Source organism: Nothoprocta perdicaria, unplaced genomic scaffold (genome assembly GCF_003342845.1).
Source record: "Nothoprocta perdicaria isolate Ctin4 unplaced genomic scaffold, notPer1 scaffold_6, whole genome shotgun sequence".
Classification (NCBI taxonomy): Eukaryota; Metazoa; Chordata; class Aves; order Tinamiformes; family Tinamidae; genus Nothoprocta; species Nothoprocta perdicaria.
In genome coordinates, this window is record NW_020455865.1 from 2,212,671 (window position 1) to 2,234,420 (window position 21,750).

Genomic DNA, 21,750 nt, shown 5'->3' on the forward strand with positions numbered 1-21,750 from the left:
GCCTAGCGCGGGCTGCGCCGCCTGGGCCGGAGTGATTGCCTTGATTAATAGTCCTCCCTCCAAAATGGGGTGCGGGACCTGCACTCTCTACTAGAAATACAAATGTCATCTCCACGGGGATTTTTAATAAGCTGAAAACTGCCGGTTTTGGCCAGAAAATGGATTTATCCCKGTGTCTGCAACTCTTCAGGAGGGGATGACTCTTCTCAAAACTCTACATAACACAAAAACCTGTCAAGCAGCGTGCAAGAGCGGTGCAAAAGGGGTGTATGAAACACTTAGCCTTTATGATTCTAACATACTTAGCTTTTTGGGGCTAATCATTCATTTTAATCCCTTTTGCAGCACTTCAGTCTCCTTTCACCTGCAGATACAGTCTTAAAAATCATCATTACATCAGTAAAATTTTGGAAAAAAAAAAAAAAAAACAAAACACCCCACATCTGGGAGCAGATGCAGACACCTGGCCTGCTCTTTCCTGCGTACTCCCTTCCTTCTCAGCCACTAATACATAAAATGCTTATCTTGCACATCCTTTACATCCATATTTGCAGCTGTAATTCCCATAGCTCCCCATATTAGATCCAAGTTTTGTTTTCCCCTATTTTTCCCATATGTTATAAGCAAAGAAAAGAGAGATGGTTACAAAAGAAGAGTCCAAGCGCATCAAAGAACTGGAAATCATACAGCACCTGCTAATTAGGAATTGAAAAGCTGCAGCACTTAAGATATTTTAGAGTGTATTTTATTCCGAAGAAGAATTGTTAAGTGTGTGAGCATGAAAAAGATGGATTACAGGAAAATTAAATGTAGGGTTTAACTGAGAAATAATCATTTTMTATGAAAGATAATGACTCCTCTGGAGGCTAGTATCAAGATTTATTGACCCAGGAGGTTAATATTGATCAAAACCAAGGCAAACAAAATATTAAACCTTGAAGTAGAGTAATCTCGATATTGAAGTCTTGCCACTGCCTGAACAGGTCAATATATCTGTGTGCCAGAACCTAAGGTTTTGAACACATCATGGTGGAGGATATTAAATATTTTTGACACATTCTGGGTAAACGCTTTCTATTCTCATCAGCTGTCATTACTTTATAGCTGTGTCCTTCTGTATATGGCCATCTCACAAAGATCCAGGTTTCACTCACAAACCTGATTGCAAATATAATGGTTATTCTTCCTCAAGTTTAACACCCAGAGTAACATAAGGCTCCACACTGGGGAAAAAAAGCAAGTCCTTCATCAACTCGCTCACATGTATAAATGATTTTAATAGCTCTCATTTTAAATATAAGAAGGATGCTGATAATGCTGGTATCAAACTCTGACAGTGAACTGTGAAAAAATGTAGAGCTTCAATGCATAGATTTGTCTCACTATCCAACAACTTGTCTACAAATCTGGAATGAAAAAAATATTGGATTAAATTCTACCATGAGGTGACAAAAAGAAAACCTTTATCTTGGAACAAATAACTTATCTGGACTAATTAATCAATGAGGATAAGAGGAAGGGAGGAGATAATTTTCATTCCCTTATGAAACTTGGGATATGCAGTTATAAGGATCCTCTTCTGCAGGGTCCACATGTCAGAAATGAAAATAAGGACTAAAGATATGAAAATAGCGTAAAAGATAAGATTTAAGCTTCTCAGGCTAGGATATGCCTTTTGATGTCTGCTCATATGGTAACTAGCATAAGGGGGCTTTTAGTGTCCCTACAAGTTACTAGAATTTATAAACAGTAGAAGTGTGTACAACAGTCTGAAATGAATGGGAATTTCAGCAAAAAATAGAAAAAGATACATTTATTTATTCAGAGAACAATTCCATATGAAAAAATAATTTTGAACCCTCAGTATTTAAAAATAGAAACTACAAATGAGTTTATATTCTGCTTTTTTCTACCAAAACCAGATTTCATGTTATTTTAAATACAAATATTTAATTTATATAGTTCCCTGCTCTTATTTCATTTGAAAGATGCCCTGAATGATCTGGATTGGAATAAATAGAATCTACTTAAAGTATTCAGTAATAGAGTTCATGAATATCAGCAAGATAAATATTTGCATTTTATTAGAACACTATTAAATATAGACTTCTCATTGGTCTTCTCTTAATGCAAAATAGGTGGGATCACAGGGAGGCACAATGAAAAGCAAGRATGATCAAAGAATTTTTATGTTACCTTGCTAAAATCTTAATTTCACCAATTTTCTAATACAAGAATTCTATTTTATTTTCTTCTTTCTTTCCTCCAATAAAAATAATTACATCCTTATGACATCTAAACATAAGAATTCAAGGACTCATGAACTGAATGTTAAAGAACTTGTATGTATATTTATGGAAACATTCATATTTAGAATTTGGAAATTCATAAAACTGGTATTACTAGTAGGAAAGCGTCCCATTTAAAGTGCATCATATTAGTATGTGTCTGTTTAGAACAGAAACTCTAGATCTGGATCCTGCCAGGCCGTTCTAAGGACRTTGCTGGTGCAGAAAAGGGGCTAAACCTGAGAAATACATTCTATCTGCATAAGCTTCCTTTCATTGTAAACATGGACATATAACTTAGCCTGAGGGCATGCTGGTATTGGGGATATGTGCTGAGGATACAGTTCAAAATTAAAATGTTTAATTTTGCATTTTTTTGCCTTAAAAGCCACAAAGATTAAAATTTCACCACTAGGCCCTTTTAGCCAATCCTTCTAATCACAGCCTCGTCTCAGACAGATCTTATTAAGAACTCTGATTGTGTCAAGGATCAAGCTATCGAATATGTCTTCAGTTACTCTCATCTTCACAGTTAATTCATCATCATCATAGTAGGTCCACTGAGGTTCTTCTTTGTGGAGCTCTTGAATCTAAAATATAATGTGGATATGAATGTTTACTTCAGGAATAAGAGCATAATCAGTTCTGCAAGGTACACGCAGCTGTAAGCCCTGTCCAACAGCTTCATACATGCATCAATTCAATGTCAAAACCAAAATAAAAATAGCTACCTCCTTTTCTAATAAAGCCCACTTAAACCACTCATAAGAATTAACAGTGGTTTATTGCAAACATACTGAAAAGGAAAAAAAAATGACTTGAAACTCTCGAGTTTTGACTCTTGTATTGAAAAGCAAATAAAGCTCCACTTGGATGTCTGCTTACCAGAATGAGGTCCACTCTGTCTCTCTTACAGTTTCCAAACTTGGTCATATTAAGGAATTTTCTTTTCATTTCTATGTCGTTCTTTTCCAAGTTCATTATTTTAATAATTTCACCCTGAACAAATGTCTACAAAATAAAAAAGGCTGAAAAGAACTGTTCTCATAGGAAATCTGTCATTGTGAAGGTTGCAAATGACAGACATGGTGCCACTTGAACATCCAGCTTCGGATCTAGAGATATCCCAAAGTTTAGGGAGCTGATTTAGAGGTAGCTGGTTAATAGAAATCAACACATTTTAAATAAAAGATTTTCATAGTCTGGAAGACTTAGAAGCCCCATTCCCACTCCCCTACAGAATTTCATGCACTTGGCATATTTAGACTAACTAATCATCTTGGTCTATATTTAAGCATTTCTCAACAATGCTGTTTTCTCACATCATCTCAGTTGCACTGCCATAACCCTCCCAATTTTCACGTCCTTGCCATTTTGCCATTGCAATMTCTTCTCTCTTCATTGACTCTCATTACTGCGTGCTCTACACTTCCAGAATGTACCTTGACCTCATTGACGTCTGTTCTTCCACCTAGACGCCTGGAACAGGAAGATCTCAAATTTTCTTTCAGCCATGGAAATGTATTTGGATTTACAGCTGCGTGATATTCTGCACAGAGCAACTCATGGGTCAAATCAAATATAATCTGTGGCAAAAAGAAAACATAACACCAAAATAAAATGAATCCTTTCTCAAAAGTTTTCTTAKTTTTTCTGGAAGAACTCAGACTGGTGGCAACAGTGATTAATAATAAGAGTTTAGTGCTCTAGAAATACCTGATTATACATCCTCTTGCTTTCTGTTTCCACATGGTTCTCTGAGAAGTCATCACACTCAAAATGCTTTGGCACACTGATTTTCCTGCAATTTGAATGCACGTTTTCTGGAGTCCATAATTCTTCTACAGCCCGAGCAGACAATTTCTTCACATATGAAGTGTGATGTGGTACCACAAGAGGAACCTCCACGGTTTTCTTCCAAGGAGCTGAGTGCCACTGATCTAATTTGTACAAGTATTGCTTTTGTGTTTGTCTCTCCAGAGTACATCGGTCAGAATTAGGTTGATCAAAATCTCCAGAGCTTCCAAAAACACCAGCATCAAGGAGTTTTATAAGGAACTTAAGTAGGGAGAAAAAGACAGATGACAATATTCCATATTTTACATGATTTTTAGAAGTATTGAAATGCTTAACAGCTGATTTATGGTTACACTTAAAGGAATAAGAATACTTTACTCATGGTTCTCAATGAAAAGACCACTGATGAGTAGGAAAATGCCTACTTTAATTGTATTTGGCAGAATTCAGAATTAGAATTTCAAATTTGAGTTCCATGATAATTTTTGACATTTTCTAATATTTTAATTATGAATTGGGAAAATTCCACYCCAAAACAAAGCTTTTTCCTGTATTTGGTAATACTTCCTGATGGACTACTGAGGATGTAAAAGTTGGTCCTTCTGGGAATTCTGTATGTGAGGGGTGGGTCAAATTAAGGAACAATCTGTTTCCAGATGTTGACATGATCATGATAAACAACTGAACAGCACAAACGGTTGTTTAGCCTGTGTAGACCCAAGTGCAGGTCTGACACTCATGTACACAAACACTTCCCCACTCTACTTACTGGTGAAGGGGCTGGAGAAGTATCTGAAGATGAATGAAATATCCTGTCTGCCTTTTCTCCATGTTTTCTTTTAATCTTCTTATATTCTTTAACGGCATCGTCCACGAATTTAGTTACAATTCTTTCCGCTACTGTGTGACAACCGTGGATGCTAAGCATATCAAAATCACACAGTAAAGCCTCAGAAACCTTTGCTGATGGTTCAGATAAATTATCAGCTGRATTTTCTTTGAAGAGAGATTCTTTCTGCTTATCTTCTTGTCGTGGGCCTTTGCTATAATTCATCACTTCTTTTTCAAAGGCACTTTTATGTTTATGTTGAGCTGTTTCAGAAAATGCAATTAAAGTGTCAAACAGAAGTTTTTTACTGAGTTCACTTGCGATATCATCAGCAAGTTTATATCTTTTCTGATCTTCTACTGAGCAACAAACATTTCTGCTTGTGTTTCCCTCATCTCTGCCGTTGGTCTTATTTTCCATTGGAAGGACATCTGCAAGGATCCCTGGTTTTATTTGTCCCAGCTCCACTTTTTCTTTATCTGATTGCAAGCACATTAAATTGCTTTGACAAAGGAATTCATTACTCTTGCACTGACCATAACTTGGAGGCTTTTGCCCTGTTCCAGACAGCAAGGCAAGCTGTAACCCAGACTGTTTTTCTTTCACTTCTGATCCTCCTACACTGTTCATGTCTTCAGCTTTCTGCTCCGCAAACCCTGCTCCCTTCTTTTCATCTTCAGCATATTTGCAGTCTCCTGGGAAAGATTCATCACCAGAGAAGGAGTCGTCGTCTTCTGTGTAACTGGGACCACTTTCATGCCCCTCTAGCAAGTGTGAGATTTGATCAGGTSTGACAAAGATGCCACAATTCTGAGCACACTCAAAATACTTCACTCCTTGGTAGGTTCCCGCATTGTCCCCTTCCGCTTTGTCCAGTGCAACACCAGCCCAATAGCCGCTATCAAAGCAAGTCTGTCCTTTGAACATCAACGTCCCTGATCGTGTCTTCTTTACTAACACTCTGTCTCCAATTTCAAATGATGATAATGGGTCATCACTGTCCTCCTCAGCTTTGGGAAGTGTTGAGTGTGTTTTGCACAGCTTCTTCATGAGCTCAGTATTTTCACTGGCATCATCAGAAGAAATAGGATTTGGCACATGCAGAAGCTCCACACACTGCAAAGACATCTTACCTCCCCCTTGCTCTTGTTCTAGGAAGTTCTTCCTTGGGCTGGAAATATCTTCTTTAAATAAAGATTGTTCTGAGAGATTACCATCCTGAGTTGAAAAAGCATCAGTTGACTCTGGATTGAGGGGAAGAAATTCTTCAGGCACAGTGTTATCAGGTAATGAGGGTAATGCATCCATTTTCAGTGATATATCTTCATCCATACACTGTCTAGTCTCTGGGAACATCATTTGTTCTGGTGGAGATGGGAAATCATCCGTACTGAAGCTAGAATCATCATTTTTCATTGCATCTACACCCAAAAGAGGAGGAGGAGGAGGAGGAGGAGGAGGGAGATCTTCATTTGGAAATGACAAATCCTTCTTACTAGAGGACGGCAAGTCAGCACTTCCATAGGACAACACTTCATCAACAGGAGACAGTATTTCTGACAAGGTGTCCTCATCAGCTGGAAGGAGACCCTCATCACTAATAAAAATGGTGTCATCTTCACACCTGGAGGAACAGTTCTCAGCTTGAAACATCTGCTCTTTTGAAGAATCAGAAGAAAGCAGTCCCCTCCCCATTTCCCTAGGGGCTTGCCTTTGAGCTGTTGAATTATTTCGATTTTCTGTGGCCACCCTCTGCAATGATTCCTGTGAAGTGATTCTAGTTTTTGTATGGGGTTCCTCAGAAATTCCTGGCATGGATGTAGGCAGAGAGACAATTTTACTGAGCTTGCTGGCTGCAAGTTTCTCATGGAAAAGCTGTGTATTATTTCCACCTTCTGACAGTGATAAATCTCTGGAGGACAGACACGCTACTAATTTATCAGCTGCAGTGTCTTTCTCAGGTGGGAAAAGGGCAGGGTTACTAAATTGGTCAGCAACCAAATGCTGATGTTTCATAGGGCCTGCCAGTAGAAACCCCATTAACTCTGTATTTTGATCCACAGATGTACTATTAATTTCACCATCCCTTTTCACACTACTGGTTGTAGAACTGGAATTCTGCTGTGTAGAGATCTTCTTATTTAAGTAAATATCATCACTGTACCGAGAGCTGGTACCTTCCTCTCTATCCTGCCCAGAAATCTCTGGAGAAGGGACATTTCTACCATTATCTTCTGAGCCTTCCAAATGTGGTTCATCCATTTCCTCAGCAGGATTATCAGACTGAAAGGAATGTGATGACTTTGTTTTGGAGCCATTTYCATTGTCAGATGGGATGAAATAAAGCAAGTTATCTGTGCATCCGTGATCTGAAACATTTCCAGGATTTTTCTGAGAGCTCTGACTGCATGATGAAATCCCAGGAGTGCAGACAGCTTTGGGCACTTGTTCATCACATTTGTCACCCGGTAGCACCTCTTTTCTGGCACTTATTGCTATTAGGGTGTGTGTTTCAGTGTCAGGGAACACCGCAGCATTATCATAGGCAAACTCTTCTGGGATACTGATATCTGTRTCCTCTCCATTCTTCACCTCTAATTCGGAATCTGAAATGGAGCTTTCTGAGATGTCAATCCATATTGCAGACACTTTCTGAAAATCTGCAAGGGAAGAGTCCGACTTGGCACTCCCACCTGCCAGAGACAAGTTGGGCTTCTKGCCTCTTCCAACCTGCAGGAAGTATGATCAAGAGTCACCGAGTGTACAAGAAACCAAAAAGAAAACCAGTCAATTGCTGCTGCACTTCCCCCCACACTTAAGGACAATATTTGAGAACACAGTATAGCAAAACTTCATATAAAATTCTAAGCTTCACACATGCCTGAAATGGACTGAAGTCCTGCTCTTCTCGAGCTTCATGACTCATCTGCCTCCTGTGGACCTTCTCCACTGTCAGAGAATCATCCTGCAGACCTTCCTCCATGGGTGATGTGCTGTCACCTGAAATACAAAGATTACTCAGTACAGGAGGCAAATTCACATTTCTCCTTTCTCTAAATTGCACAAAGCAGCCAAGACTAACAGAATCTAAGTCTTGCTTCTAGAAGTTATGGTAACGTCTATGCACTGATTCTCTAGGCTATGAAACAATAAAAACTTCTGCCAGATTAAAAAATGAGGCTAAAACACTAAAGGTAAAACCATCAGCCTTCCATCAGAGTCCAGAAGGAGAGGATTTACTTCAGATAACTTGATGTCCATGTGTTAGGCTTGAGAATCTAGCTAATATGCAGCCTGTACTATTTCTCTATCATTTAAACCATTGTTATTAAATCTTAATTACACAATAAAAAGCTATARCCACCCTCACCAGTGTATCAAGGAACAAAAGCAGACACATAGCRCATTAGAAAAATGGCACCAACACAAACTGTTGCCATCATATATAAATATTTATAATATACAGATTATGCATACAGAGCTATATGAACGACATAACTGGCTCATATATAAACAACCAGTTCTATTTTTTATAAGTTGTGCTGAGTGCAAGAAATATGAACTGACAATAAAACCTGGAAACAAAAATAACTCCAGGATGTCCTCTCAAAATCTCTCTTCAACTGATCTATGGTCTTTTAAAATGAATACCCTTAAATTATTTTTAAAATGCCTCAAAAGAAAGTAAATTGTTAATGACACAATCAGAATAAGTTATGATTTTCCTCTGAGGAAGCGGCATAATCATATCTCATAATAAACCTTTGAGAGATCTCCACCATCTTGCCTAGCRGTGATTTATACATTGGATATAGTGAGCAGGACACTTAGGTAATAAATGAGAAGATTTTCTCTCTTTCTGTCTGGATTAAAGTTTGATTGAAGTGGTTGAAACAGATTGGACATAATAGCATTAAATTTGATTTACCTGTTTCTTGAAGAGTATTTTCTGCCTGAACCAGGCATAAGTTACACAATGTAGAAAGCATCCCCAAGCCTTTCACGGGAAACTTCCCTTCACACGGATTARTATCTTCATTGTTCTTATGATCTAGCTTTGGGCTTGAAATAAATGCCTCTTTCTCCAGCATAGATTCCTAGAATRTAAGTATTTAAGAGATAGAATTAGTGTCTTAAGGGTAAAGGACTATGCTATTGACAGACCATCGCAAAGAATAGTTAAGAGATCAACCGAGATTACCCCTACATGTTCCCACTCAGACTGTACACGTACATGGACTTCTGCACATATATAACCACTTTATATCTCTGGGGACAGAGATATCTGTGCACCCACTGTGGACAGGTAGAGTTTCCTGCTCGAGGACAGGAGGTTTAGCTGTTCCTGGTGCAGCACCAGACTTGTCCAAGGGAGATGGGCTTAAACACCTCACCAGTTAACAACACAGAGAAAGTGGAAGGGGCAGGAAGGCTGGAACAAAGCAGCCCAGGCCAAAATACAGTTTTCAGCTGYATGCCAGTGCACGAAGTCAACACACTGCTTAATTTCTAGCTGATGTTCATAAGTGCTGAAAGAGCCTTGTTCTGGTCTTGTCTTAATATGAATGTAATCTGGGGCATATTTCCTTAGGCAGAAATGGAATTCCAGAGATTATTTTCTTACCGGAAATGCGTATTTTTTGCCTCCTCCTGGAATGGGTACAGATATAGCCTCATCTATTCTAGCTGAATTTGCATGTTCCAGATGTAAGAAAACATGATCTTGAGCATTAAACTCTGAAAAGTACAATGTTAAGTTACAGTGTTTGCAATGCTGCATTTTTATTTATAAGTTGGCTATAACCTTGTTTATTTCAGTCATAAATGCTCAATTAAAAGCATTTTTAGTTTGAATAACTCTCAATTTTGTCACACACATTCCTTGTCACCCCAACAGAAACTTAAAGAACCAAAGACCTTACTTATCTGAACATCAGCTAACTTGCAATCTGCTTACTTGGTAGCAGCCGTAATGTCTGCTTCCAAGAATTACTGCACTCTCTCTCTATGTATTACATAAAAATTTCCACCTTGTTACACCTTCTTAGTGCTGAAGAGATCCTTGCAACAACAGCCAGTCTTCCCCTGAAAGAGCATTTAAACTATTCCGAAGAGCAGCTGAGATTTCAGCTTTCGCAGCAAGTCATTCATTTCATCTCAGCGGTCACAAACACGGTTTGTCACAGAAGCCTTTTTTTAAATCAAATACCTGTGTTTTTGTGATCCTTAACCATCAAGAGCAAGGTTGTGTTTTGACCAGTGGTCATTTTTTTGTCCACTGCTTCAGAAACATCAGGAGTTTGTGCACCGAGTGACTGCTCCGAGCCCGGAGCCTCCTCTGCCCGTTTCTGGTGTTGTACCAACCGTTCCCTGCTCTTTGTAGAAAAGCTGCAAACAATTGGACAAGAAATTAATGATTTGGAGTTGTTCTCACATTCACCAATTAATCACGACAAATCTCTGTGAAGTCAATACAGACAGGAACTAAATGCTTCTGGTAGTCCTTAGTAGGACATATAGAGTGCTCATATGCACATACGTTTGTAAAGCAACAATTTAATAGACAGAAACAGACTCTGAATAGCGTATTTATTTCTCCATTCTCCTCCCTCTCGCTCAGTACTGTATTTTATATGGTATTAGTTTCATGCCTTTTTATACAAGATTGGGGTTAATGAAAGAAATCATTGGCACTCAAAAAGCAAAATCAGCGTCACATTCTGAACCTATATGCCTCCTCCTGCTTCAATCAATGATCCCACATCAGATCCCAATGGATCATTTACATTTTCCATTTTAAATACAATGTCAAAGATTTGTGGACATTTGGGATGTCAAATGTTGGTTGTGAGAGTGACTTTGAACTTTCTGATTATAGAAGAKGAATCTGTCATCTCCAAAAGAACAAGGCAAAGTCGGTACTCATGGGCATTTCTGTTAGTGGTACAGGTGCTATAATACACAGTAAGTAATACTGTCCAGAAAAAAAACAATGATCCACATATTTTATCCATCCAATAATTTATAATTACAATTTCTGTATGCCTTATTTTTAGAATTTATCATTTTCAGTCCAGTGACGTGTATACATTTACAACAGCATAGAGAAACAGCTTAAAAGCAGGCTTCTGAGGAATGGGAAAGAAAAAGCTGTAGTCATTAGGAACTGGTTTAAATTTGCTGAAATCTACAGCCAGATCCATTCCTTGTCTACATAAGCAATGCTGCTTCTGTCAGCAGGATTCACAGTTAACTGCCCTGGGTCTGGATCAGCCTCAGCTCTCAGAGGAAAGCTGCAAAACTGATATTGGATTTCATCTGTCATTAAGCTTTTGCTCAGGTACAGCTATTTTGCATTTGGATAATAATTTTAAAGAACTTTTTTTTTCCTTTTGTAAATGAGTAAATATTGCATTATATTGCATTTTACAGTAACCTAGCCCACAATCCTGGAAGCAGATAGCTTATGCAGTCAGCTTATGCAGAGTCCTCCTTACAGGCAGTAAAATGCAGCACTTAACTACCAGACTGATCCATTAATAGAATGCAACACCAGCAGCCATCTCTGCAGGTTGGCAATTTATTTAATATTTCACTTTAATTTTCAAAAGTATTCCCCGACCCTTTCCACCCCCTTGCAGCGCTGCTTAATAACTATTTCCCTAATCAGTATAAAACGTTAACATACCTGCACTGGTGGATAGATAGCATAATTACCACTCTGTGCTCTTACACAGCAAACAGATCTATACAATAACACAGCAGGCAGTTTGGGCACAGGGCAACAGGACTTTCCCTAATATTCACTGATCTCCTATGAGCAGACTCGTCAGGAGTAAGAAGTGAAAGCAGAGCCAAGAAACCTTTTAAAGATTCCTGTGACTCGTAATCAATAACGCCATGAATTATAGATCAGCTTCATGCAGAGATTTATTTGAAAGCCTTTCCCTGCGGGGGCTTAAGTAAATGCACAGCCCTAACTCACCAGGCTGCCAAAGCAGCTCCAGGTATCACTCAATGAAGGGTCTTTTATTCATATAGATACATATTTGTGTTTAATTGTGCCTATTTTTCTGTAAAGCAAAGCAGATGCTGGATTGCCTGTTTTGGAAGATGGGTGTTGTGAGCAGTAGGGTGATGCTGGAGTCTCATATCCCTGCTCAGCACCTCCTGCTCCGTGGGAAGCAACGGAAGAGCTTTGGGGTTAGGGATGCAGCGCCTAGGGAGACGTTTCTCAGAGCAGAGTGAGGCTGAACTCCTGAACTGCCTCTGACTTGGGGCATTTTGCACGRCCCCTCTGTGCTTACACACAAAATAAAGCACGAGACTAAGCAAACAACCTGGTCCGTGGGGTTAAGTGATACACAGGCTTAGAGCCAGCACATGACAAATGAGTGAATTTCACCAATTAAATCAATACATCTCTGCTCCTTTCATATGAGGCTTTTTTGAAGTTTAATTAATAGATAGTTGCAAAGTGTTTTGAGTTTGTAGCTAAAAGCCATCATGAAAATGYGAGTTTTCATTAGTAGCTGTATAGTATCATTAAAAAATATCCAGGTTATTAATGCTATGTAAATTAATATACCTATGCCCAGCAACATCAATCGAAGCTATTTTTCTCTAATATTGCAATGTAAGGGCCCAGTCTCACATATATATTTAATGCTTAATATTTTATGATCTGGAAAATCACAAATAAAACGTCATACTTGCTTGCACAAAAACAATTGTAATCCTAAATGCGAGAATATAGGGCTATTCAAACCAAAACACGGCTGYCCGGGGAACAAATATTACTCTACCTTTCGCACCTGGGGTTGGTCATCATGATAACCAGGGATCTTGATGCACCAGCTGCTTGACCAAACAGGTTTTTGAAACTTACCAAGGCAAAACTCCCTCTTGAGAACATTTAAAGTTTACAAAATTATGCAGGATTTATATAAAAGATGATATATATATATATCTTCTCAACTAGGCTGCTTTTCATCTACAGCTATCACTATGGAAAGGGTTTTACTTACTCCTCATAGTCCTTGGCTTGTTTCTCCTTTAGGAAGACACAGCACACACTGCTCTCTGACACAGCTGGGCTGTCGGACTGTGCCGTGGATTCTGCTGAGATGGGATGCAATGCTGGGCTGGAAATCAGTCTCACCCTCTGCTGCTTTATTGCTGGACTCTTCGTAAGCTAAAAAAAAAAAAAGGGTAGAGCGTAAGGCTTTACCTGGGTTCCTCAGTTGCAATGCCAGCTCTGATTTCAGTTATTATCCTCCTAAAAAACCAAAAACACAAAACAAAAAAAGACTGCAAAAATAACCAAAGAACTGTGACTTAATAAAAAYTCCATTACATAAGAACAGAATACTTTGAAAATGCCCCAGCTAGTGTGTATGCAGTGTGGGGTACTTAGGTAAGAGTATTTTATCCTATTTCTGAACAGTAATCATTCAACTTGCAAATAAGTTATCATTTAGTAGTTGAAAAAGTGTCAATCTGTAAGACTGCCTTTAAAGGGAAGGCTTGCATAACCAAAAAGCATTTGCATATATATCTTTCAGTATATCAAATCCACCTTGGAATCTGAGCTGGGCTGAATTTCACCTAGCAGGATTATGTAAATATATAGGTTTGAACAAAATTATTCTAGGAYAGAACATGGCCATACTGCGCAGCTGACAGTTTCTGCAACATTATTTTTTTAATCTGTTACATGAGAATTATTGTCTTAAGTTTAATAAGCTGATACTTTTCTTCATCATTACAACTAATAGGAAAATTAGCCAATTCTGAAACTGTGGCACATTAAAGTCTAAACCTTATGTTACACACAACTGTGAACTAAAARCATTATTCATGGAGTTACTTAATAACCTCTTGCTTCCCACTCAAGTTATTCAGATCTTCCTGGAGCTGTGCTGTTGAACGCCTCATCCTCAAGAGCTCTCTTTGCTGCTTTAATAAAAGCTTCCTTTCTTGATGAGCTGCCTTGTAGATGTTTTGCAGATACTTGATTTCTGCCTACACAGTAGGAGAGGAACATGAGAGAGAGTTAAGATATAAAAATGGAGGAAAGAGGCTAAATAAAAAGTGCATATTATTAACGTAGGGCTTTGCATGGTCCCATCTCGGCACAGAAGAGCAAACAACTCTTTAGAGTTACTGCTGTCCTATAAAAAAAGAGTTTGTCCTGCATACACAAGTGATCTATTGGACAGGCAAAACTTTGAGGCCTTCTTCCCTCATCCTCTCACAACAGTCCTTCAAATATTGGCTGTCCATATGCCACTAATTCCTAGAATTGAATTAACGAATGAGCTACATGCTACTCGCAGTGCAACAACCGTGTAGGCATAAGGAAGTAAAGCAGAATAACAACTCACAAGCTGCTGCTTATTTAGAGCTGCCTTTATTGGAGTCAGGGTACTGTGTTCATCCTAAGGGCTTTAAAAGAACAGAGATCACTTCTCTGAGCTGTCCAAATATACAGAGAAAATTCACTGAGTCTAAGTATCTCCCAAAGCAAATATTCCCACTGATGTAAAGAGAACCTGGAGCTGCATGTGAGTTCTGAGTTTGTGTTTATGCATCTAGGGCTCGTTCTCATAGTTACTGAAATTCAACAGTTTCTAGATGATTTCAGAATATGAGGCTAGAAGGGAAAACAAACAAGGTAAAGTCTTTTCCTTTCTTTCTGGACCAGAAGAGCTTACCTCTAAATTGTGCCGAAGCAGCTCATTCAAGGACCTCTGGCTTTCTTGAACTTCCAGCTTTGCTTTCTCACTCAGCATTGCCAGCTGCTGTTTCTGCAGGAGCTCACGGGCCTGTGTTGGGAATAACATGCCATAAACAGTGTTTTACCCAAACCACGCGATTCCTCTGAGCCAGGTGCCAAAGTRCAGCCAGCTCCAAGAGAAAGCAGCCAGCTGCTGTCACCCAGATGCCATCCCAGTGCTCCCCTTGGCTTTGGTGCAGCAGAGCAATGGGGTCTCACCCACCAGGGCTGGAACAGGATGTAGAAACTGGAAATTAAGGTTGGTATCTCTGCCCTGCAGCTACTTTGGGTGCAAAAACCTGATGCACAGTGAGCTGCTGCCCATTGATTACAGCCCAAATATATTTGGAGGTAGAAGCACCTCTTGATRCAGCAGAGAGGAACAGGGCCACTCGGCTCCCAGCCCTGCGTACCTGTGTCTGCTGGGCCAGCTGGAGGGAGATTTGCCTCCAATTGCCCACGTGGCTCCTGGGCTTCTCTTCCAGTTCTGGGCACCTAAAGTCTCCACCACCTAAAGAAAAAAAAAAGAGAGAGAGAGAGAGAGAATATAAATACTAATAGCCACTTTTTTTTTTAAATGTAAATGCTGCAAGAAATATCAGGCTTTATTAGAGGGAGCAAGAGCAGAACTAGCTGCAGACTCCAGCTGGATTCTGCTCTGAGATGTCTCTACATTGCCAAGCTGCACAGGGATTTTAAGCATTTGCTAAGAGTTTTGCCAGAAAGAGGTGGCTGCTGGATCACAGCCGAGGTCAGCTCACCTTGCAAATAATCTGGAGCGTTGTTTCACTTTCAAGAGGGTCCCAGGGCATTTGCCTGGCTCTGTGGCCTTCCAGCCCYGGTTGCACCATTAAAGACATGCCTGATTCATTCACATAGATTCAAACAAGGAATTGCAACAAGGAGAAAAGGGAATGGGTATGCTGGTCTTGRCTGCATTTTCCTTTCAAATCCTTCCTGGGCCTCTTTTGGGCAGCCTCCCACCTCTCATGGCTGACYATTTCTGGAACAGTGTCCATATGTGCCTACACCTCTTTCCCTATACGAGGAAGTAAAATGTCACTTCTTCCATCAAGCCCAGAAATCTGTCCGTATAACCCCCCGCAAGTCCTGGGGAAAAGAGAAGAGGAAGGACTTATGAGGACACGTGCTGGGAGCGAGAAGGACAAGGAACCAGCTCCCCTTCCCAAGCCACCCTCTCACCTGACATCTACAGGACGTGTTRTAATTGCTCTGGTCCCCGCTGTTCCTTGGCTGCCCCAACAGGATCAGACCCACAAATTAAAGAACAAAACTTCCCAACCTGATCACCTCCTGCAGCACCACGTGCCCCTCCATCCCGCTCTTCCGCCTGTCCCGGGTGCAGGTTTGGCTTCCTCCTTTTGTCTCATGGAAAAGAACCCATCGARAAAAAGCTTTTGCTTCCAGGTGGGGAAAACAAGCCTTGCTCCAGGTGCACCTCCCTCCCTGCTACTTCCTTATTAGAGCTCTCCTGACAGCCTCTTGCACTCCAGGTGATGTAATGTTTACCAGGGATATGTGCCTGGCTCTTTGGAGCCGCTCAGATAAATTGCTGAGCTTATTCAAACAGGTTGTGTGTGTACTCTGAGTTGTGCGACTGTCACAGCAACCGGGGCCATAAATGAATTTAAATGTGGGTCATAAATAGAAATGGGCTTGACTTGGAAACTTCTGATAAAATCTGTATCYCTCCCCAGCTTGTCTGAATTCAAATTGCCTGCTATCACAGAGTGAGCCCACAACATGCAGGGTTTGTTTATGCTTGAAATACTAAAAAATCCTGAACACAGGAAACGTGTCAGAGACTTGGGCTTCTGTGCCTGCCAGGATGCTTTTATGGTTTATAAGRATGGGAGGAAAATAAAATGTTAATGCTTCAGGTCTGATACAGACAATTTTTTTTGAACATTGCTGATTTTTTGGAAAGTTTGACTTGCAAATCTCGCTTACCTTAGAGTATTCCCAGTTACTTTTTTAAAATATAGGAGACTCCTCTTACCCCATTGCTTTCCAGAATCATGAGACTAGACAAAAATCTCCAAAAATCTCATCTCTCATTCAAGAAATGCTTATTTCCAACCTTCCTGGATAAAAAAAAATCATACTGGATGACTTAGAAATCACATGGCTGATAAATATTTTCAACTTATTCCTCAAGTTGAATGATACTGTTGTTGTTCGCCTTAGAGACTTCTGATAGTATTGATCTCAAGGTGAATAAAAAGTTTGTTCTCACTCCACTTGAATAKAGTTTTGTTAATTGTGGCTCTTGCCAGAAGTATTTGTTGTGCTGCAACATCCCACGTTAAAAAAACACCCTCTGGCTAAACTATGTGTCCTCTTACATTATGATGAATGGCATTTTACTGCATACCCAGATAGTGTCAGCGTTCATACACTCAGCCGCTTTAAAAAAAGGCTATTTATTAAATCACTTTCCACTGCACCTGCAGATTCTCAGTAAAGTCCTATAGAATCTGTGACATATAATTAAGAAAGCTGGGCTAAAAGTCTCATTTTTCTCATCACTTGAGGTTAGACAGAAGCACTTACTGCTGCTTTATTCAAGGACAGCTCTTCCTTTTTGCCCATGTCAGCAATCAGTCTAAACCAGTTATGACAAAAATACATGCTTTAATAAAAGCACGACTTGGACTGTGTTATTGGCAGATGGAGTGAAAAAGATCCCGAAAGGCTGATGTGACACAGAGCAATGGATCCAGAAGGGCCTGAGCAGCTGGCACCTGGATCAAGGCAAACCCTCCCCAACCTAGCACTGCTGAGCTGGCTCTATTGCTTTATTATTTTATGATACTCATCACATAAGGGAAGGAATAGGCAAAATGCCACCCAGGCAATTCAGTACTGTGTTAGCATGTGAGCACTGAGCTGCTGTGATGAGTTAATGGGGATAGTAAAAGAGGCTGCCTAAGCCCTGGTAGCAGCTGAGATGTGCAGCACAAGTGAAGAGCAGGGCTGCAGTTCCCATCTTTGGTCCTTCTTTAGCAAGACCCATAAACCAAAGGCTTAGGGCTAAGGAAGAGATGAAGCCCCAAAGGCTCTGCCTGTGAACCCGACCTGAAGCCTCACCACAACACTAAATTTTCATGACGCGTTATTTCTATTTCTCAATTACATATAATTCTCTCCACCCTAAGATGGTCTGATGTTTTGAAGCAAAACACCACAAATTCTCTTATCTCAAGCTATCAGTGAGGAGACACTTAGCTGAGAGTGTGACTGCACCGCTCTGCTCTCCTCTGAATCTACTAATTTCATCATTTCTACCTCTCTCATAAGCAAGAAGGTAGCTCCCTCTAGTGATACAAGAAAAAGTGAAAGCAACAGTTAAGGGGAAAGGTAATTTTACATATGAATCTGATTTCTTTGTGCTCCAGGTGAAAATTCTGGATTTAAGGACAACGTAGCATTTTATTTGCTTTCCTAAAGCTAATTACTTTAAACCATCATCTATGCCAGAACATCAACATATAGATAATACTTATTTAACAAGAATATCAATTTATACCTAATTCTCTCCCAAATAAAGGTAAAAACCAAGAGTCTGGCTCATTCAGATCACTTCTCTGATACGTAATCCAATCAAAGCTGTATGGGTACAGGGAAAATAGTTTTAGAAGCATCAAGTTCCTTTATTTAACAGGGATATAGACAAATGGGTACTGGATTGCTCATCATCTCCTCTCAGCACTAAATTTTCTGTCTCCACTGATCAGAGGTGCACACAGCAGCTCTTTGGATGACTTCCTACCTTCTCCATAGAAATAATTTCTCCCACCACACACTTACTATGTGTTTACAGCTGTGGGCTTTACACTAGTTGTGTTTAAAAAGAAGCTTCAACAGTTTAGGACAGATTCACTTTTTTACTGCAGGCAGTAAATTGCTACATATATTTTGTAATCCTCTGTTTGTAGCATGTTTTATTATGTTTGAAAATGAATTTTGTATTTTGCCAAGTGTGTTTACTACAGAAAAAAAGTAATGCTTTTGACATAGCAATTAACAATTAGATGATGTGTATACTTAAGTAAATATTTATGTTTCACAGCAGTTGCATAATTACACCTCATTAAGCCATGTGTGCAGAGCACCTTGTGCCTCCTCCTGYGGAAGAGGAGGATGCTGCTGTGGTRCAACACAGCAGGCAACGCAGCCCCGCATCTGCATGCCCTGCTATTGATAAGGCTGCTGTCCAGAGCCACTGGTGACCCATATTTCAAAGCCACATTGTCTTTAAAGTGACATCTGCAGCAACATGTCCCTTTTTAGGAACTGCTGCTTYGGGGCTGAACTTAAGCTCCTGCAATTGCAGGAAAAGATAAAGTTTTTGCTTGGCACAAGGACCAGCAGTTCCTGTTGTGCAAGGGGTGAACAGAGGATGGCAGGATGGTTTTATCAGAGTTTCCAGAATTTGGGCCCTTAGTTAAGGCTAAAAGAAAGTACAATGTCTCTTGCTTATGGTAAACTGCTCAGACAACAGACGCAGTGTCCAATCGTATGAGATGCCCTCCTGTTCCCTGGGGAGAAGCGCAGTAAACAACACCGGCTTCCCCAGCACCTCAAAATCCAATAGTGCTTATAAAATGTTGTGGGCAAAACAATGAACAACCCTTAATAAGAGCGGGGGCTTTTTGTAAGTACTCTCTTTGAGGAAAGGTTATCTGCTCTTGTTCCTTTGTGTCTGAAAAGCCCTTAAAACAAAGCACCATCTGCTACTGCTTGGTAGGAGCAGCAACATCCCCAGCCTGCAGACTGCTGCGTGTCACCGTTTAACCCTTTCGGGCACAAACTCACCCTTGTGTCCACAAAAGGATCTGCTCTGCAGAGAAGTGGCAGTGCTTGGCACACTGCCCTGCCTCGGGCAGGCTTGCATTACCCTGATGGAGTTGTCCCTTCACGTTGCCCTTCGTCACCTCCCACCCCATGAACGTGCTGTGCTTCTGCACCCCCTTGCCATGCAAGCAGGATAACATCCCATGCTTATCTGACACCGTAATTACAAGGAATTAATTGCAAAGCTTCTAGCAACCTTCAAGTGAAGCTGCAAGGGGYTGCAAATAGCCCTGATATGAATTAAAAGGACTCTTGGTTCTTATGAAACAGCACAAGGAATATAYGGGAGGACATAGAGTAAGCACCACGCTCTGATCCCTCTTTGGGGAACACCATCTTACCAACGTGCTGCTCCAAGCCGCCCTGAGTCTCCGTGCTGGTGGCCTGAGGAACCACAGGTTGGGTTGTGTGGCCTAGAGGTGTTCCCAGGGTCCCCAGGAGAGAGCGTTGAGCGACCTTCTCTATGCCCGGAGCCTCCAGGACCTGCTCCGATGGGAAGGGAGCCGCCCGGGCTGGGGCTTCCTGCTGCACACTGTGCAAAAGCAACCAAAAAACCTTGCTGAGGTCATGCATGAGCATAAACAGTCTGCTGGGAGTTAAAAAAAGGTTATTTTAACAAAGCTAGCACTTAATCTCTGTTGAATAGAGACAAAAGACTGAGAAGTTATACTTGCCAATGTGTAAAGTCCTTTCTCATACCTGGGTAGTGCTGGGAAAGCTAACAGCGCTCCTCATTCCCTGCTCCAGTTACTGCTCAGAAAGAGCTGGATTTGGTTCAGCCTGGTGCTAGGGGGAAACAAGAACCTTGTAGTCCTGAGGCTTAATTGATTAGGGCTGCACTGTACAACTCGTGCTGCTTTTGCACTCAGTTGCACAGCTACCTCTGAACCCTGGCAAAGCTCTCTGGAATATTTTTATGCAAGGTGCTGTACAAATATAAGGCATCATGCCTTATATTTTTGCTATTTGTGCCTGTTATTTAACATTGCAGACCTCAACATCAATGCCTGAAGTCCCATCAAAGACCTCATCTAACTGGCTGCATTTTGTTTACAGCTATTTAAACACAGCTACAAAACTAAGCTCTGGACTAAGGCTTGCTTGTAGCTGGTATGCTGCTCTGATGTGAGGTCTGCTGCATCCTTTCTAAAGGCCAGAATAAGGCTTAGCTAAAAAGATTACAAAGGAAGGTGTGAAAATGGGCATTTATTGTGCTGAAACAGAGGCAGGGAGMCTGAGACACATGGAAATGGTGACAGATGTTTTCTTCTTTATACAGAAAAAATGAATGTGGATTTTTTTAAATCAGCAATCAGCTTAGGGAAATCTCATTTCATTTTTCTCATTAATAAGCTTTGCTTTGTTTTTCATGACCCAGAAACTGCTAAAATGATTAGAACAGCTTCTACTAACACATGTCTTGGATGTTGTCTTCAGAAAGAGGGTGCAAAGGTAGATGAGTGAGGGAGAAGAGGTAACAGGGACTTCTCAAAGTAATTCTAATATTTGTTGGACCTTACCAGCCTAAGTTTCTGTATTTGTGGTGGGTTGATTTTTTAGTCAGCTCCACTGTTGCTTTTGGCTCTTAAGAAAAGCCTCCTTATAAAGACTGATGCCAAGGCCCCTTTCCAGCCTCACCTGCTTCCTGGGAAGGCTTTTRCTGTAGGAATCAACATAGACTCTCCAGAAAACCTTGTCCATACACAGGTGTGATCAAGAAACCCTGCTCATCAGGGCACAACCAGCTCTGCTGTGGGCACAGACTGTCCCAGCCATCAGCTGAGGTGCTTGGCTTTGCATGAGCTAGAAAGGCAGCAGTAACAGGGAGCAGAGAAGTTAAGGCTGTCAGAACAGCAGGCAAAAAAAAAATACTGCTAGGTTATTATGAGTTTTGACATCCAGGAGAATAGATCAGAAAGCCACTTCTATAGGCAACCGAATCCAAACAACACTGAGGTTCCATAAACATTTTCTGGCAGTTTAGAGACACCCCATCAGTGAGGCGTTGGCATTAGCAACAAACCTGCCAGAACTGGAAGCAGTGCTTTTGGGAAGATGCACCTGTGGGATTTCTTGCATGAATATGAATTACTGCTTTCACCGCTCTAATTAAACATGTAAGCACAACACTGTGTTCAGTGGGTAAGATCATGTTCAAGTGCCCTGATTTGGTAACCCTG

At 40.6% G+C, this 21,750-nt stretch overlaps 2 protein-coding genes across 3 annotated transcripts; both read right to left on the minus strand.

The window, feature by feature from the left end:
* Positions 1-1,946: 1,946 nt before the first annotated feature.
* Positions 1,947-6,638, minus strand: LOC112955787 (centrosome-associated protein 350). 2 transcript variants are annotated; one of them, XM_026049151.1, is made up of 4 exons: positions 4,855-6,638; positions 4,005-4,346; positions 3,731-3,874; positions 1,947-2,878 (listed from the first exon to the last, which is right to left on the minus strand). In XM_026049151.1, the coding sequence occupies exons 1-4, from the start codon at positions 6,607-6,609 to the stop codon at positions 2,723-2,725; spliced, it is 2,397 nt and encodes a 798-aa protein (XP_025904936.1). In that variant the 5' UTR covers positions 6,610-6,638; the 3' UTR covers positions 1,947-2,722. The 2 variants fall into 2 exon arrangements, 1 of the variants encoding a protein (XP_025904936.1); XR_003250944.1 differs by lacking the exons at positions 3,731-3,874; positions 4,005-4,346; positions 4,855-6,638 and adding an exon at positions 3,174-3,269 and having other exon boundaries at positions 2,812-2,878.
* A 371-nt stretch (positions 6,639-7,009) lies between these two features.
* On the minus strand, positions 7,010-13,085 carry LOC112956053. Its single transcript, XM_026049550.1, has 7 exons — positions 12,942-13,085; positions 10,124-10,302; positions 9,539-9,651; positions 8,843-9,011; positions 7,796-7,914; positions 7,380-7,644; positions 7,010-7,047 (listed from the first exon to the last, which is right to left on the minus strand). Exons 2-7 carry the CDS (start codon positions 10,179-10,181, stop codon positions 7,010-7,012), a joined length of 762 nt encoding a protein of 253 aa, XP_025905335.1. The 5' UTR covers positions 10,182-10,302; positions 12,942-13,085.
* Between the last annotated feature and the right edge of the window lie 8,665 nt (positions 13,086-21,750).